Raw genomic sequence first — 19,625 nt, 5'->3', positions numbered from 1 at the left:
AACCAGTGGCTGTCATAGTCTAAATACTGTCACGGTCCTCCCGTTGTTCGTTGATTTGCTCAAGCGGGCTCAGTAACGTCTCTATTATGAGATTTGTTGTTACTGTGTTTGGCATATCGAGTACATCACGGGTAGCTTGCCAGGCTCTGCCCTGCGGGCAAGATATTCTCAGTACCTTGCCTGGCTCTCCGAGAGGGGCAGAGGAATCGAACTCAGGTCGACCATGTTGGCTGCGTGCAAGGCAAACGTCCTACCACTGTGCTATTGCTCCGAAAGTAGTGAGTGGTCGCAAGGTCAACCTAAAGTCAACCTGCAGCAAGCTATAAACTAAATAGTCTAAATAACTATATGGTTATTGTTATGTGGTAGGGGAGTGATATATATATGTATGTATATATACATATATATAATCACTTTATTTGGTATGTCCAAATTGTTACTCATAAAGTCAATTCAAATTCGTTGATGTTGGACAAGAAACCATACAATTTGGGGTAGTAAGGGCCCCAGAGAAGAGCACAGTGATAGCCAGGAAGGCAACCAGTACCTTCCATAGCTTATTATCATCCAGCGCCAGAATTTCCAGATTCTTCATTGTACAGATAAATTGGGGACAGCAATCCAGAAGGTTCTGGCTGAGATCCAGGAAGCGCAGGTTGATCAGATGCCGGAAGGAGCGGCGCAGTGCTGGTAGACCAGTGTTCATAAGGTAGAGCAGGTGCAGCGAGGTCCACTTACAGATGAACTGTGGTATCTTCCCCAGGTTGTTCCCACTCAGACCCAGTTCAGTCATCTCCAAGAGCCCAGCCAGGCTTTGTGGGATGGAATGAAGGTAGTTATAGGATAAATCCAAGACCGAGAGATAACTACATTGTCCCAGCGACTCGGGTAGAAAGGACAAGTTGTTGTATGCCACATAAAACTTCTGTAACTTTTTTAGGTCCTTGATTTCTTCTGGGATGATACTTAACTTGTTCTCATCAAAATCAATGATCTCCAGATTGGGGAGCATGCAGAGTTCTGGAGGAAAATTTTCAAATTGATTATGCTTCAAGTAGATCTCCCTCAGTTTGATCTGAGTCATTACTTCCCTGGGCAGAGCTTTTAGGTTGTTACCACTCAGTCCGAGCAGCTCCAAATGATGAAGGAATTTACAGATGTCAACCGGAATCTCCTCTAGGTTGCTGTTGTAGAGTCGGAGCTCGCGCAGTGAGTGAATATTGCCTAGGACATGCAGGGAGGAGCCCAGGAGGGGGTTGTTGCTCAGGTCCAAGCCCTCTAGTTTACTCAGTTTCCCCAGCTCTGGACACAATTTGCTCAGTTTGTTTTTGTTCAGGTAGAGGATTCTGACATTCTCTAAGTTCTCAATATCTGTGGGGATTTCATCGATCTGATTATTTTCTAGATGCACTTCTTCTAATTCCTTTAATAGTAGGATGTCTAACGGAAAGGTAGTCAAGTTCATATTAGCAGCATCCATGAAATATGTTCTATCAGAAACCTGTACTGGATCATTTCCAAAACGAAATTTAGATGAAGTTGATATTGATTGGATCTCAGTTGACATTATTTTGATGGAAATTTCAAATATTCGAAATCTGAAACATTGTGAAAAGAGAGAAAAAAATCAGGGCTTATCTATGATTTGTGGGTGATAATTCATTTAGCCCCTGATTTCTTAAACACGGGTGACCTCATACTGTGTCATATAATTGAATGCTGGGTTTATCTTTAAAAATGGCAACAATAAAAGGTTCCTAAATGCAGAAAAAAACATTTAATTAAAAAAATCAAAGACATAATGATTCTGGGGTATTTCTGGCAGTGCTCACCGAGTCTGCGTTTCTTGGATAAAAAAGCATCATGAATAGAAAAAGTTAAAGTAGACCTGGTTGTTCATGCCAAGTGCCACTTTCAGATTTGGGACTTAGAGAGAAACCTTACATAGACACAGGCACAGGAATTTCTGTGACAAGGAGAAATCAGTTGACGTTTTAATAGGCACGTGTGAACTGTCACGGTGACTTGAAGTTTGGAGTAGTTTCACATTCAATCAGTTCTCTCCGCAAACTGATTCTTCTACATTAGACTTGGGCTGACTAAATAGTCTTGGAGAAATTGTGGCCTGGATTAAAAGTAGAGAGATCTCTTTTCTCATGGGATTGGAACCCTACACCTATAAAGAGGGAGGAGCTTAGTCCCTGGGCCAATCCTTAGAAATTGTAGTGATTAGAAAAGTACTGAATCTGTAATCAAAAAAGAAGCTAAGTACCTCAATATGTGGAGAGAAATAATAGAGCACCCAATGGTTTTAGAATGCCAATACTCCCTAAATGGATCGATTGATTCAATGCACCCCAATCAAAATCTTAGCAAGATAATCTGTCTGTTTTCTAACATAAATTGACCACAAAATTAATATATGAAAATGCAAAGAACCTAGAATTGCAAAAGTTGATCTTGAATAATTCGAGCAAAACTGGCAGATATGCATGTTTAGTTTTATAAAACTTATAAACATAATGTCAATATTTTATTATAGATAGCAGACTAAATTCTTGGCCATTAATAAACATATGCATATGCATGTCTATGCATATTTAAAAGCCTAAGGGGTTAGTGAAAGAAGACTATGACAACATAGCAGTAAGTGTGATGATATCTCTTTGACCTGCCTTCAAGGATGGGGACTTGCTGCGGGAGGACTCGGCCTTTCATCCAAGGCACATTCCATTGGTGGAACTTAGTTTGTTTCTAGCTCCATAATTAATATCTATCCTCCTTGCAACACAACATGTGCTTTGGGTCTATGTTGCTATGACTAGCCTCAAAAAAAAAAACTCATTTAGTACTATAGAAAAAATCCCCAGTCTCCTAAATACAAACTACTGAAAATGCTAAAGGATCCTTGAAAACTCATAGAATATAGACAGAGGTGATACTATAAAATGGCAAACACTTAATATACTTATTATGTGATCCAGGTTTTACTTATATCTACCTATTTAATCCCCATAATTATGAAGGAGGTCCCCTTCAGATTCTTGATTTACAGATTAAAAACTGAAATAACAACAAAGCACTCTTCCCAGAAAATAATGGGAAGTGGCTACAGAAACAGAGAAAATAAATTAATTTCACCCCACCTGTTTTTTAACACTACTCACAAGAAGTTTGGTTTTTTAAATTAGAATAATTATCAAGTGTGATGCTTCAGGCTTGATTTTCTTTTATTGTTTTCCAACAGTCATCTGGGAAAAAATTTATGTGGAGTAATTGTCTTGATCAAGGTTAATACAAATATCTTGGAGCTACCAGATACATTAAATAACTTATTTTTTAACATTTCTTTTGTTTCATGAAGAGAGCTACCTAGAATATCTGAATATGTTTGTGCATTTACTATTTCACCTTACTAATATATATAGCTACATACATATATCATGTATCTATTAAATTTGATAGCCTTCTGAAAGCTATATAAATGGTATATATTAGCAGACTTTACATAAGTACATTTTAAGACCAGAATTTATAATAGCCTTTTCAGTTACTCAATTACTGTATGTAAGAATGGAATCATCTATAACAAGCCCAAAGCAAGTATCATTCTTAACTGTGAAAAATTGAGAACATTCTCGCTGAGATCAGATACAAGAATGTTCTCTGCCTCCTCTTTTATCCAACATAATATTAGAAGTCTTAGCTATGTAAATAAGATAAGAAAAAGAAATCAAAAGGATCCAAATTGGGAAAGTTCTGTAGCACTGTCCTCCCATTGTTCATCGATTTGCTCGAGTGGGCCCAGTAATGTCTCCATTGTGAGACTTGTTGTTAGTGTGTTTGACATATCGAATGTGTCACAGGGAGCTTGCCAGGCTTTGCCATGTGGGCGAGATACTCTCGGTAGCTTGCTGGGATCTCTGAGAGGGGTGGAGGAATCGAAGATGTCAAATTATCACTATTTGCAATGACATTATAAAATACATAAAGACCCTAGAGAATCCACCAAAAAAGCTTTTGGAAACAATACACCAATATAGTAAAGTGTATATAAAGTCAATATACAAAAATAAATCATATTCCTATACACAATATAGTACAGAAGAAAGTGATCAAAGAGTTTAGACCATTAAAAATAGTGTTCAAAATCATCAAGGACCTAGGAATTTAACAATTTAACAGGATTACAATTTAACAAAAGAGGTGTGAGATTTATACCATGAAAACTTTTAAGTCACTTAAATAGATGGAAGATCTTAGAAAACATAAAAATATCCCATGCTCATGGATGGGAAGAATCAATATTCATAAAATGACCATCCTGCTTAAATTTTATATATATATGTAATTATATATATTCAAAATGACAAAATGTTCATCCTGTATGTATATTTAATACAATCCCTATCTGGATGCAAACAACATTCTTCAAAGACTTAGAATAATTAATAATAAAGTTATGTGCGTTTGCCTTGTGCGTAGGCAACCTGACCGACCTGGGTTCAATTCCTCCGCCCCTCTCAGAGCATCCGGCAAGCTACCAAGGGTATCTTGCCCACACAGCAAAGCCCGGCAAAAAAAAGTCATTAGAATTTAATGGATAACCAACCCAAAACTCTTTAGGAACCCATTAAGTTACCTATTTAGCTTCAATTCAGATGTGGATGAAAAGGGTTTATTATAAATGAATAAAAATGTTCTTCTCACCCTTTCCACTTGTGTTGGAAACAGGAAGTTAGATCAAGTAAGTATATCCTATTATATTACAGTATCACACTTTATTATTGATGAATCTTTTGAGATTCTCTAGAAAATCTAAGCTTGCCTACATAGTTTTCCACTCAAGTCATATATACGGGATTTTATATTAATATTACTTGAGAGGATATTAATAACCTTCTCAAGATATTGTTTCATTCATTCATTCATTCATCATCCTGTTAATCGTTGATTGCCTCGAGCAGGCCCCAGTAACGTCTCTTTCATCCTAGCCCTGAGACTATATTCACGGCTCTTTAGGAGAATGAGACCCAGAAAGCAGCACAGAAGGGGATGGAGTGACAGTACAGTGGGTAGGGCGTTTGCCTTGCATGTGGTCGACCTGGGTTCGATCCCCAGCATCCTGTGTGGTCCCCCGAGCACTGCCAGGAGTACCTCCTTAGTGAGAGTGAGGTGTAACCCTGAGCATCGCTGGGTGTGACCCAAAAAGTGAAAATAAAATAAAATAAAATAAAAGCAGCACAGAAGTTCACCATTCAGTTGCTTCTGAGATACACTTAAACTCTCACAATAAGCACAAACTCAGAGTGAAAGTCTGCTAGCAGACGAAATACAGCAAAGATTGTCATACTTGTATCAGACCAAATAGCATTATTGGTTAAGAGAATGACAGATCAAGAGTACCTAATCCTCACCTATATATGCAATGAAGAGATGCAAAGTTTAAAAAGCAACTTCTAACAGACTCGAGGAGATACACTGGTGGCAACAAAATAGTAGTGGGAGACTTCAATAGTCAACTCTCATCATTGGATAGATCAACTAAACAGAACATAAATAAAGAAACAAGAGTCCTAAATGAGGGATTGAAAGAATTGAGACTAGTAGACATCTACAGTACCCTCTATCCTGAAAAAGCTGAATACACAATCTTCTCACGTGCACATGGAATATTCCCCAGGATAGATCACATAATGTCACACAATTCAAATACCCACACACACACAAAAAGTCACATCAAGTCTCTTTGCAGACCACATTGCCATGAAGGTAGAAATCAATTGTAAAAAAAAGTTGGGGAAAGCACCAACATTTGGAAACTGAGACATACTGCTAAATTACAGCTGGGTCAAAGAGGAGATCAAAGAATAAAAATACTTCTTGAAATAAATGAGAATAAAAACACAAACTATCAGAACCTATGGGACACAGCAAAGCAATACTAAAGGGGAAGTTCATAGCAATATATGGGCTGGAGCGATAGCACAGCGGTAGGGCGTTCGCCTTACAAGCGGCCAACATGGCCGACCCGAGTTCGATTCCTCCGCCCCTCTCGGAGAGCCCGGCAAGCTACCGAGAGTATTCGATATGCCAGACACAGTAACAACAAAGTCTCCAATGGAGACGTTACTGGGCCCGCTCGAGCAAATCGAAGATCAACGGGAGGGCCTTTACCTTTTTACCTTTTACCAGGAAAGAGGAAAAAGCTCATATCAATGACCTCACCTCAAAGCATTAGAAATCAGGAAAAGAAGATGTGACCTGAAAGTAGACTATAGACCAAACAGGATGGCCACTTAATACCTCTATTGCAAACCACAACACCCAAAAAGAGAGAGAGCAAGAGGGAATGCCCTGACACAGAGGCAGGGTAGAGTGGAGGGGATGGGATGGGGGTCGTGGAAGGGATGCTGGGACCATTGGTGGTTGGAAATGAGCAATGGTGGAGGGATGGATACTCAATAATTGTATGACTGAAATGCAAGCATGAAAGTTTGTAAGCCTGTAGCTGTACCTCATGGTGATTCACTAACTAAAAAGAAAAAAAAGAAATCAGAAAAAGAACAACAAGTAGAATGAAGGAAATAATAAAAATTAAGAGCAGAAATCAATAAAATAATACAAAGATCAATAAAATCAGGAGCTGGTTTTTCAAAGAATAAGCAAGATTGACAATGTCCTAACTAGACTCATGAAGAAAAAATTCTAAATAAATTAGATGATAAACAAAAAGGGAGAAATTACAACAGAGATATAAGACATACGACAGATGATAAGAGATAACTATGAACAACTCTATGCCACTGAACTGGAGAACCTGAAGAAAAGAATGAATTCTAAGAATTATAGATTCCCAAGACTGAAGCAGGAGGAAGTAGAAACTCTGAACAGACCAATCATAAGTAAGGAAATTGAAATAGCAATTCAAAAATCTCCCCAAGAATAAAATTCCCAGCCTCTTCCTGTTCGACCCCAACGCTGCACCTGGTTTTCTCCATCCCTCAGATCAGTCATTATTCGAATCCAGGACTTTGCTTTCCACGCGTCTGTGCTCCAGGCATCCTCTAAGACCCTGGGCCACCCACCATCCCTGAGTCTCTTCCTGTTCATCCCTAACACTGCGCCCGGTCTTTTCCATCCCTCAGGTCAGTCATTCAAACCCGGAACTTCGCTTTCCCTGCATCTGCACCACAGTCTTTCTCTAGGACCCTGGGCCGCCCACCATCCCTGAGTCTCTTACTGTTCATCCCTGAGGCGAGGTCTCCGTAGAAGTGGGCGTGGCATAATTTTGGGCCGGCTAACACTCACACCACTACGTGATATTTAATGGTAAATTACTCATACCCAGCAATCTCGTGTAACATCTCAGTCTCCATACCACCACACCAACATAAAGAAACAACGCATATCCCCACCATGAGGAGAGGACATTGAAAAGAGTCCAGAAGCCTCATTAGATGTTACTCACCTATGGAATCTCTCTGATAAAGAATGCAGTTATGAAGTAATGAAGATGTTCAATGAACTCAAAGAAACAGTGACACAGTTATCCAATAAATTAAAGGAGGACATGAAAGAAACAATGGATTGGACAATCGAGATATTACAGGAAGAAATGAGAGCAGAAACTGGAAAGCTATGCACAGAAGTGTCATGAAAAAAGGATTCGGTAGATGAAATAAAAAACTCAGTGTGTGCCCTCGACAGTAGAATGGCTACAGCTGAAGACAGAATCAGTGAGCTGGAAGATCAGCTGCAGGAAGCCTACAGGCAACAACAAACAATGACAAGAGACCTCAAAATAACACTAGAGTGGATAAGAGTCTTCAGAGATGATTCCAAGAGGAACAACATTAGAATCATTGGAGTACCAGAAGGTTAGAAAAACAATCACAATGAAAAAGCCACGGTTAAACAAATCATTGCTGAAAAATTCCCAGAGCTGAACAATGCAGCCATTCAGATTCAAGGAGGCCGAAGGGTGCCAGCTAAAAGAGACCCTAACAAAAAACACTCCAAGACATATCATAGTTAGAATGATGGATGCCACAGATAGAGACACAATACTGCAAGCTGCAGGGTCAAAGAAGGAAATCACATACAAAGAAGAACCCCTTAGATTCACAGCAGACCTATTATAGGAAACCCTCCAAGCATGAAGGCAATGGTGGGATATAGTGAAAAAACTCACTGAAATAAATGCTTCACCAAGAATACTCTATTTGGCTAAACTCTCGCTCAAACTAGAAGGAATGGTACACTATTTTGTGGATAAACAACAGCTCAGGAACTTCATAGACTCAAAACCAAACCTAAAAGAAGGGCTAATGGGGCTACTATAAGATAAGACAAACCCTAGAAGCACAACAAATCCTTACAGAAAGACCCAAAACCCCATACTAATAATCTCTTTCAACGTCAATGGTGTAAATTCACCAATTAAGAGACACAGAGTAGAGCCCAAACCAGGCAGAAGGAAATGGATTCAATATTCTGCTGCCTACAAGAAATCTGAACAGTCATAGCAAACACAGACTCAAAGTGAAAGGATGGAAAACAATCCTGCAAGCAAACAGATCCCTCAAAAAAGCTGGTGTGGCCATACTAGTATTTGACAACTTAAATTACAGGTTGAAAAATATTAGAAGGGACAGCAAAGGCCATTTTCTATTTTCAAGGGATACGTACAACAGGAAGAAATCACACTCTTAAATGTATACACACCTAAGGAGGGAACATATAAACCTTTAAAACAACTGCTAACAGATTTTAAGGAGGACATTGCTAGCAACACAATAGTATTTGGAGACTTCAACATCGCCTTATCACCTCTGGATAGATCAAAAAGAACAAAACTCCGCAAGAAAACATTGGCTTTGAAGGAAGAAATAGAAGAGAGAGGGCTTATAGACCTATACAGAGCTTTACACCCAAAAAGAAAGAATGCACATTCTTCTCCAGTGCACACAGAACATTTTCTGAAATAGACCATGTGTTAGGCCACAAAACATAACTCAATAGAATCAAGAAGATAGAAATAATGTTAACAATTTTTTCAGACCACAATGCACTGAATATAGGAGCGAATCACACACAGACATGGAGAACCAAATCAAACATCTGGAAATTAAACAATTCAATGTTGAACAAAGAGTGGGTCAGGAAGGAAGTCAAGGATGAAATAAAGATACCTGGAAACAAATGAGAATGAAGACAGGAGCTACCAGAACCTATGGGACACAGCTAAAGCCGTGTTAAGGGCAAAATTTATAGCTCTACAAGCATTTCTCAGCAAAGAAGAAAGAACCCACATAAACAACTTGATTTCACAGCTCAAGATCTTAGAAAAGGATCAACAAAAGGAGCACAAACCAGGCAGAAGGGAAAAAAATCATAAAACTTAGAGCAGAAATCAATGACATGGAAACCCCAAAAACAATCCGAAAGATCAATGAAACCAAGAGCTGGTTCTTCGAGAAAATAAACAAGATAGATAAATCACTAGCAACACTCACAAAGAAAGAAAGAGAAAGAGAACCCTAATAAATCGAATCAGAAATGAGAAGGGGGATATCACAACAGAAACCAATGAAATTCAAAAGATCATCAGAGACTACTTTGAAAGTTTGTATGCCACGAAACAAGAGAACCTAGAAGAAATGGATAAATCTCTGGATTCCTATAATCTCTCAAGGCTGAATAAAGAAGATCTAGAACACTTGAATATTCCTATTATCATCAAGGAAATTGAAACTGTAATCAAAAGTCTTCCCAAAAACGAAAGCCCAGGTCCAGATGGATTCACTAGCGAATTCTTCCAAACATTTAAAGAGGACCTACTGCCAGTTCTTCTCAAGCTTTTCCAGGAAATTGAAGAAACAGAAACTCTCCCAAACAGTTTCTATCGAGCTCAAATCTCTCTAATACCAAAAGTTGTTTCCTCTCTAATACCAAAAGTTGACACCACAAGAGAAGAAAACTACAGGCCAATATCCCTGATGAACACCGATGCGAAGATCTCAACAAAATACTAGCAAATAGAATTCAACAACTCATCATAAGGATCATACACCTCATACACCATGACCAAGTGGGATTCATCCCTGGGATGCAAGGATGGTTTAACATTTGGAAATCAATCACCATAATCCATCATATCAACAAAAAAAAGATAAAAATCGTATGATCATATCAATAGATGCAGAGAAAGCATTTGACAAGATCCAGGACCCGTTTATGATGAAAACCCTTGCCAAAATGGGTATAGAAGGGATTTTCCTCAATAGAGTTAAAGCCATCTACCACAAGCCTATGGCTAGCATCATACTCAATGGGGAAAAGCTACGATCTTTCCCTCTAAGATCAGGGACGAGACATGGATGCCCACTCTTTCCACTAGTGTTCAATATAATACTGGAAGTACTTGCAATAGCTGTTAGCCAAGAAAAAGATATTAAGGACATTCAGGTAGGAAAGGAAGAAATCAAGCTCTCACTATTTGCAGATGACTGGCTGGAGCGATAGCACAGCGGTAGGGCGTTCGCCTTACAAGCGGCCAGCATGGCCGACCCGAGTTCGATTCCTCCGCCCCTCTCAGAGAGCCCGGCAAGCTACCGAGAGTATTCAATATGCCAAACACAGTAACAACAAAGTCTCCAATGGATACGTTACTGGGCCCTCTCGAGCAAATCGACGATCAACGGGAGGGCCTTTACCTTATGATACTATACTTAAAGAATCCTAAAACCTCTACCAATAAACTTCTAGAAACAATAGACTTGTAGAGTAAAGTTGCAGGCTATAAAAATCAATACCCACAAGTCCATGACTTTCCTATATGCATATAATGAGAGAGAAGAATGTGACATGAAAAAAAAACCAATCCTGTTCACAATTGTGCCCCAGAAAATCAAGTACCTAGGAATCAGCTTAACTAATGATATGAAAGACCTGTACAAAGAAAACTACAAAACGCTTCTTCAGAAAATAAAAGACAATTAACATTGTCAAAATGGCTACAAAACGCTTCTTCAGAAAATAAAAGACAATTAACATTGTCAAAATGGCAATACTTCCCAAAGCATTGTACATATTCAATGCGATCCCTTCAAAGAAATGGAGCAAACACTCCTGAAATTCATAAAGAACAATAAGCTCCCACGAATAGCTAAAGAAATTCTTGGGAAAAAGAAAATGGGAGGAATCAACCTCCCCAACTTCAAACTCTAGCCAAAATTTGGAAAAAAAACCCTAGTGCCCGAGACAGATGACTGGTTAAAGAAACTTTGGTACATCTACATCCTACCTATTACTATTTTTGGCATATCAAATAGTAATGATAACAGACTCATTCCCCTGACCCTGAAAGAGCCTCCAATCGTTGGGAAAGATGAGTAAGGAGAGGCTGCTAAAATCTCAGGCTGGGAGGAATAGACATTACTGGCACCCACCCACACCCACAAATCAACGAACAAAGGGATGACAGTGACAGTGACAGCCAATATCATGCTCAATGATGAAAAAGTCTTCATTCTGAGATAAGAGCCAAGGAGGACAACTTTATTCACTTTCATTCAATATAGCCTTGGGTCCTTGCCACAGCAATCAGTTAAGAAAAAAAAAACCCAAAAAGATCCAACTGGAAAAGAAGCTAAACTATCACTATTTGAAGGTGGCATGATAACATATATGGAAAACTCCAATGAATCCACCAAAAAATCTTAGGAACAATCAATAAATATAAAAAAATCTTGGACTACAAAAATCACATGCAAAAGTTGGTTTCACTTCTATATGCACGCAATTAACTGGAAGTGTAAGAAAAAAAGACAATTCCATTCAAAATAAGTCTAAAAACATTAAATACCTAGAAATCAACTTAACAAATAATGTAAAATATTTATACCCCAAAAACTATGTCACGTTTTAAAGAAATAGAAGAGGACAACAGGAAATGGGAAAATAGTCCATCCTCATGTATTAGAAGAATTTTTACTGTCACTGTCCTCCCGTTGTTCATTGATTTTCTCGAGCAGGCCCAGTATGGTCTTCCTTTTGAGACTTGTTTTTACTGTGTTTGGCATATTGAGTACGCCACGGGGAGCTTGCCAGGCTTTGCCATGTGGGCAAGATACTCTCGGTAGCTTGCCGGGCTCTCCGAGAGGGGTGGAGGAATCGAATTCGGGTCGGCATGTTGGCTGCGTGGAAGGCAAATGCCCTACCCGCTGAGCTATTGGAAGAATTAATATTGTCAAAATTATCACCCCAAACAAAGAACTATGCAGATTTCATGTAATCCCCCTTAAAATTCCAATGACATTTCTCAAGGACTTAGAGCCTTACTAAAATTTGTATGGAATAACCGAAGAAACTCTTAAGAGAAAAAGACTGGAGGTATCACATTTCCAGCAGTAAACTGTAATATAAAGCTATAGTAGTCAAAAAGGTGTGATGCTAGGCTCTTAAACCAATGAAACAAAATTGAGAATCCATAGATAAACTCTCAGATCTATGGACAATTCATCTATGACAAAGAATCTTGGAATATGAGGTGGAATGAGGACAGTCTCTTCAATAAAGGGTGGTAGGCAAATTAGTTAGCTACAAGTAAATAAGTGAAGTGGGAGCTGTATCTCTCAGCATTTACAAAAGTTAACTCATACTGAATTAAAGACATCAAGATTAGACTATAACTCATAAAACTGAGGAAAACATAGGCAAAACTGTCCAGGATGTAACTTAAAAGCCGATGACTTAATTCTAATAGAAATAATCATTTTGGTTCAACCACAGTCAAATATGAGTTAATTTACTTACATAAAGCTACATCTACCAAACCAAAGTGCCAGGCCAAAGACAAACATAAATGGTGCCTTTTTAATGGAGCATGGAAATGACGTACTCGTATTGTCTTTGGTTCTTTTAGAAAGCTCAAATTCAAGCTAGATCTCTACTTAGAGTTATTAACACATAAACGCCCAGCGAAACCTTCAAGTTTGAAACCAACATTGCCCTTATTTCCCTACTAATCAGCTTTTCAAAGGCTGGGGAGAGGGGGGTGACCCCGTCATACATTCAAGACAGGAACTCTACCACCAAGCTACATACCCAGACTATTAAAAAAAAAACTATTTTCCTCCTTGATCAAGAATCCATTGTGGGTAATGAGAAATGTACTGAAATTGTACATTTGATCATCTAATTTGACATGGACTTTGACATTTCAGCCATCAGTTGTGAGAATATAGTTTTTCGTTTGCTTGTTTTATAGTGCTATACGTGCTGTGAGATGAAAGCAGCTCTTTGCTGTTTATTTTGTATTGATCTTTATTAGTCGCTTTCTAGATCAAAAATTTAATTCTAGCAAGGGGCAGGGATTGGGTGGGTGAGCTTAAAGGGCTGGAGTGCATGCAGGAACCCCCCCACCCCGCGTGATCCCCCAAAGCACTATCAGAAATAGGCTGAGCACCGCTAGGTATGGCCTCTAAACAAAAAAAGAAAATAAGGGCTGGAGTGATAGCATAGCAGGTAGGGCATTTGCCTTGCACCCAGCCGACCCGGATTCGATTCCCAGCATCCCATATGGTCCCCCAAGCACCATCAGGAGTAATTGCTGATTGTCTGAGCCAAGAGGAACCCCTGTGCATTGCTGGGTGTGCCCACCCCCCAAAAATACCCCAAAAAACAAAGAGTGATACTGAGCTTCTTACTACCTTTCCCACCATCCCCTGAACAGCAATGAAACCCCAACGTTCCGTTTCTTTCCTAACTCAAAATTCTTTAAGCCGGTGATGTTCAGCTGCTAGCCCGTCTGCAGGTGTAGAAGGGTTGAAAATACCTGGTCTAGCACCTTGGTTATAACAGCTGGTCCGGTATGCCTGAGCTGTCCTTAGGTGTGAAAAGGTTGAAGACCCCCTGCTCTAAACAGTGATGGCTGAATTGCACCTGGATTCCCATTTATTTCCGTTGTTTTAAGCCATTCTCAACTTTCTTGGGAGCACACGGGGCCAATGAATACGGAATCAACTGTCTTTATATGATCCCCTTTAACCCGAAGAATTATTTCAGGTACTGCTTGAAATGTATTCCTCCCCGAGTTGCCTGGCACCACCGCTTTCTGTCAGTGAAGCACTTGGGCTGGACGTGTCTCGTGGAACAGCTTGAGAGAAGGTGGTTTCGGACATTTCTTTTTCACAGTTGAACCATTTTCACAAAGATCTTGAGGGTCTTTCTTCCACTTTCCCACAGGAAATCTCTGTCCAGCCCTAGACTCAGTCTCCCTCCACCTCTAGCTCCCTTCTTTGGGGCCTAAGGCACTTGCCAGACCTCTCCCCTCCCACCTGTACTGCTGAGTCCCAGTGCCAAGAGGCTGTTGCACTGCGTCCTATTAATTTCCCTGGAATCCAGTTCTGCTGGATTCTTTGGGCAGCTGGTTCAGACTTCCTCTCGCGAATCCTGCCAGACCACCACCCCCACCAGCTCTGAGACTCACAAGATCTTTTTTTTTTTTTAATTTTATTGAATCACCGTGAAATACAGTTGTAAGCTTTCATGTTTGAGTTATAGTCATACAAAGATCAAACACCCATTCCTCTACCAGTGCACATTCCCCACCACCAGTGTCCCCAGTATCCCCCCTCTTCCATTTCCCGCCCTCCCCCAACCCCCATGGCAGGCAAATTCCCCCATACTCTCTATTTTGGGGCATTATGGTTTTGCAAGACAGACACTGAGAGGTTATCACGTTTGCTCCTTTGCCTACTTTCAGCACACATCTCCCATCCCGACCCACCGAGGCGGATCCCTCCAACCATCATTTATTTCCTTAGTGACCCCTTAGGCTACCAGCTATGGAGCAATTTTCCTGGCCCTTAGAAACTCACAAGATCTGACTGCCTGCCCCCCATCCGCTCTATCCTCGCCTGGCTAGCCAGTCCCTACCCTTCCCAGTGGGCATCAAGCACTTGGCGCCTGGCAGGGTCCCTCCACCCCCCACCCCACATACTCTTACCTCCACCGAGAAGCCTGCCCTGATTTTCCGACCCTCCACAAGACAAACTGGCATGCCCCTGCCTGCTCCCTTCGCGCCGTGCCCTGGTCGGGATGGTGTTAACTGTTTCTTGGCCTGCCCCCGCGGGCCGGTGCACACTCGGGGGGCCCGGGACTGTGTGTCATAATCGTCTCTGCAGTTCCCGTCCTGGAACCTAACTTCTTCCCCCCTCACCCGCCTCCCCGCCCACCCCCCATCAGGCAGGACGAAGGGGGGTCCTCAAGTCAGCCGGGGTGAAAAAAAGCTCCAGAGCATCAGCGGCCGCTGGGACCCTCGACTTCCCGCTGAGTCGAGATGCTGGAGGCCGGGAGCCCGCGGCCGCGGTGGAAGCGCCCAGGAGTGCGCGCTCCCGGCCCGGACGCGCAGGCGCAGACAGCGTCTCCGGCAGCCGGCGGGGCGGGGGCGGGGCCGGGCGCGCGCGGTCGCCTAGGCGACAGCATCGCCGCTGCCCCGCGGAGACAGCATGAGGTCCAGCCCTGCGGCGGCGGCGGCGGCGGCAGGAACTGGGGGCCAGAGCCGCCCCCCCGACAGCTCCCCCACCCCGGCTGCGCACTCTCAGCAGGCCTCAAAGCACGGTAAGAAATAGGGGGTCGGTCGGCGCCCGTCCTCGCAGCCGGCTGCCGGAGACCCTCGGCTTGGGGAGCGGGGTGGGGTGCGGGAGGGGGTCCCCAAGCTCCACCAGGGCTCAGACCCTCGTGCGACAGTGTGTGCTGGAGGAAGGTGTGACTCCCGGTCTCCTGGAAGCGGAGCCTGGGGCTTCTCCGCTGCTTGATTGATCAATCAATCAATCAATCAATTAGTTCCTCCCCCCCCCCCCCAAGTCAGATCCGCTGAGCTAAGAAAATCTTGAGATCTTGCAGACATCGCACTTATGTGCCCCCTCCGTGTTCCATGTTCCATGTCTAGCGAATGCAGCAGAGTCTGCAGGCCAGATTCCCCGCCCCCTCCCCCCTTTCCGTTCTGATCCGCGCTGGGCGCCGGTAGCCAGGGACCCGGCCAGACCCGAGCGTGCTCCCGCCTGGTGACAGGGATGAAAGGCGGTATGCTCCGCCTTTGGCGCCAGATGGGAAAGAAATTTAAAAGATTTCAGTAACTAATTCGAAGTCACACTGCCAGTTCCAAGTAAAAACTCCGATCTGAATTCTTCCCCCTGGAATTCTCCAGTACCTTACTGGCTCTTCTCTTACTGGAAGGCTGGGCGACCCTCTCCGTAGGGATAGATCCCCCTTTCTCCAGGAATGTGTTGCTAGCTTAAAATCATTTGCAATTCAAGCTTCAGCATAAATGAGAAGCAAAGAAACTTGGGTTTGATTCTTGGCATCTGGCCCATAGCTAGTTCTGCCTAGGTTTTGCTTTGAGTAAATTTCTCCTCAGGAATTCAGTATAGGAAATAAATAAATATCTGAACCTTAAAATCCAGACATACCACGGATTTCATCATACTTTAATAGAGTTTTAACTGAAGTAAAATGTAACTAAAAAAATGTAGCAGGACATTTATACTTTACATTTGTAGCCAAGAATCGGAACAATATTGGTGTGACTTTGTTTAGCTACATTTAGCTTGTGTCTTCATAAAACGAGCTGTCTTTTGAGTTCCTTATTTGTAATAGCTCCTTAATTCAGGAGCTGGAAAGAGCCCAAAAGGAGTGGACACATGCTTTCCATGTAGGAGACCGATGTTCTTTTCCCAAGGAAGCGTCCTAAGCACCACTAGAAGCTGCTCTCAAGTGTTACATGGTCGTCCACGCTCTGCCAAGTATGACCCAAAACCAAACTACAAAAAGAAAGTTTGAAGGTACCAGATAGTCAGCGCCCACACCCGTGGCCACATCAGCTCACCCACTGGCCCTGGGCCCTGGTCTTCAGATTCATGATCTGAATCTTCGAGGAGTTGCAAGCCGAGCAATTAAAACTCCTGGACACCACTGGTCCCCCAGGCTCAGCACTCTTGGGCGCCCCCTGGAGGGGGTGGTCCAACCTGGGAAAGCCCTGGCAACTGCACCCACACACCGCTGCTGCCCTCATGCAAACATCCTACAGCCTAACATCACAACTTCACTAACAATCCCCGAGACTCATCCCAGTTCTACAGATCCTGAAGTTTCTGGGCCATACGGCTACTTACATAGCCTACCAGCACCTCCAAATTCCACAGTTATGCAATTCCAATAGAAACACACCAAATTAGATGAGAAAGGAGAAGCCAGCTAAACTCAACAAACAAAAACATTAACACTGAAGGCGTAGTTAGTGACAGCTTAGTAAAGCCCAAAGACTTAACAATCCTGTGATAAGGTATAATAATTTTCACAGATTTTCTTTTTTTCTTTCTCCCTCCCTCCCTCCCTCCCTCCCTCCTTTCCTTCCTTCCTTCCTTCTTTTTGGCCACACCCAGCTGTGCTCAGGGATTACTCCAGGCTCTGCACTCAGGGATCACTCTGGCAGGCTCAAGGGACCATATGGGGTGCCAAGGTTTGAACCTGGGTTAGTACTATGCAAGGTAAAAGCCCTCCCCACTGTACTTTTACTCCAGCCCCTTCAAATATGTTCTTTTACTAACATTTTTGATAATTCCTTTAGCCATTTGGTTGTCACTAGTAATATAAAACAAATACTGTGTGTCTGCTAAAAGGGAAGGCTTGAGGGGTAGTTGGAAAAATGGGGACAGTGTTGAAAGATTACTCAAATGATGGGATTAATGTTGAGCATTTCCTTAGTTGCCAAGCCCTGTTCTTTACTGGAGGTTAGTTCTCCTCATGGGTCACTTCCAGGTTCGTGTCTGTCCAACTTCAGTGGGTGCCTCAGTGTTTAGTTTCAGAAGATATTTTTATTCTCTCTCCTCTTCCTTCATCCTAAATCTCATCTTATTTACTTCTGTAGCATGACTCTGCATATTTTTACATGTCTTTGAAAGAAGTGTATTTGTTGGGAGGGGGTGAAAAAGTGCTCGTTGAATAATTTAGAGGCGATTAAAGTTAGAAAATTTATTTTTCTAACATTTCAGAGTCTGTTGGTGATGTTCAGAGACAATATTTGAGTCTATGTATAGAAAAGAAATGGAGAACCAATCCTTTTGTAGTGCACAAGTTACGTGAACTAGACAAAAACATTGAAAATGGGTAAGGAAGACAAAAAAGTATGAGTAACACTTATTGGTATTTGTATGATTTTACAGACATTTGAAATACTCAGTAAACTGGACATACTTTTATTTATTTAGTGGTTTCTATTCCACATATGGGGGTGCTCGAAGCATGCTCCCAGATCTATGCTCAGGAATCACTTCTGGCAGTGCTCAGGGGACCGGATTGAACCTGGGCTGGCTTCAAACAAAGCTAGCACCCTATCCACTGTACCATCACTCTGGCTCCTGGACATACTATATAATCAGAGAAGAGGGGCCTTGTTGTCAAGTCCAAAGGTTGTGGAATATATGACAAAGAGCACTAGACCTGCTGACTCCAGTTGGGGTCTTTGTTTTTGTGAGCCAGATTAATTTATGTAAACAATTGAAGGCTTTAATAAGATCATTATAAAGTTAAGAATCTTTGTTTTTGTGGAAAAATTCGATATAAAAAGTGCTTTGTAGAGTCCAGAGAAAGAGTACAGGAAGCAAGACACTTGCCTTACATGCAGAAGACCCAGGTTTTGAATCCTGGGCCCCACATGTGGTAGGTCCTCTGAGCACACTGGGAATAACCCCTGAGCAGCACAGAACTAGGACTAAGCCCTGAGCACCATCAGGTGTCACCCACCTCTAGACCAAAAAAGAAAAAAAAAAGAAAAAAAACCCCACTGCTTTGTGAAATTAATGGGATATACAATAATTTTAGTTTACCTATATTATTTATATTTAGTAATTTTAAGTTATCTATATCATGTTTAAACATAAACCACTATGTGATATGTACTTAGTTCCTATAAATGCAATCCATGATGACATATATAAATATGTATATATGTATATATGTACAAAATAATACTTTTTTTTATTACTGAGTTTCTTTGCGCTTCAAATCCCGTTTTGTAATTTTACAGACTGGAAGTAATTTCATTGAATTTGGCTGGTAATAATCGCTTAATACCAGTAGAAAGATTAACAGGTGAAGATTTTTGGATTCTTTGTAAAACTATAAAGAAGATCCGAAATATTGAAAGTACGTCTCCATAAGAATCATTGCCTCCTGCTTTTCATTTTCCTGACTTTAAGTGTTTAATTTAAGGAATATCACCTTCTGTTTGTCTGTATTCTCCAGGTTTGGATGTAAGATATAATACCATTGGGGATACTGGTGCGTTCTATGCTGCAGAATTGTTTCAGGTACTATTTTCTTTTTCTGAAAAATGAAGTTTATTAAATCAGAATCAAAGTGAAGAAAATTCCTGGCAGAAGAAAGCCGAATATACGTTAGTTTCGGGGTAGCTTAGAACAGTAAATAATGAAAAGATGTCCATTGATAAGAATTCAGTGAATCATTATTTGATTGAAACTGATACAGATGAGAGGAAAAAAAGGAAGAAAAAAAAACTACACAGCTCAGCCACCAGAGAAAAAGTATGGTGAGTAAGG

General features: G+C 41.4%; 2 protein-coding genes across 2 annotated transcripts in view; one reads left to right on the top strand and one right to left on the bottom strand.

Moving 5' to 3' along the window:
* The window catches only part of LRRIQ4 (leucine rich repeats and IQ motif containing 4), a 35,847-nt gene extending 34,280 nt beyond the window's left edge, over window positions 1-1,567 (bottom strand). The window contains exon 1 of the mRNA XM_056110708.1: window positions 548-1,567. Coding sequence (XP_055966683.1) covers window positions 548-1,567 — 1,020 coding nt within the window. The remainder of the gene's footprint in view (window positions 1-547) is intronic.
* A 13,779-nt stretch (window positions 1,568-15,346) lies between these two features.
* LRRC34 (leucine rich repeat containing 34) overlaps window positions 15,347-19,625 on the top strand; it is a 28,571-nt gene continuing 24,292 nt past the window's right edge. Inside the window, exons 1-3 of the mRNA XM_056110707.1 lie at window positions 15,347-15,627; window positions 19,094-19,212; window positions 19,312-19,376. Coding sequence (XP_055966682.1) covers window positions 15,347-15,627; window positions 19,094-19,212; window positions 19,312-19,376 — 465 coding nt within the window. The remainder of the gene's footprint in view (window positions 15,628-19,093; window positions 19,213-19,311; window positions 19,377-19,625) is intronic.

The sequence above is a fragment of the Sorex fumeus genome, unplaced genomic scaffold, assembly GCF_029834395.1.
Source record: "Sorex fumeus unplaced genomic scaffold, SorFum_2.1 ptg000010l, whole genome shotgun sequence".
Lineage (NCBI taxonomy): Eukaryota > Metazoa > Chordata > Mammalia > Eulipotyphla > Soricidae > Sorex > Sorex fumeus.
The sequence above is the reverse complement of the archived record's forward strand: the minus strand, read 5'-3'. Positions and strand labels throughout refer to the sequence as shown.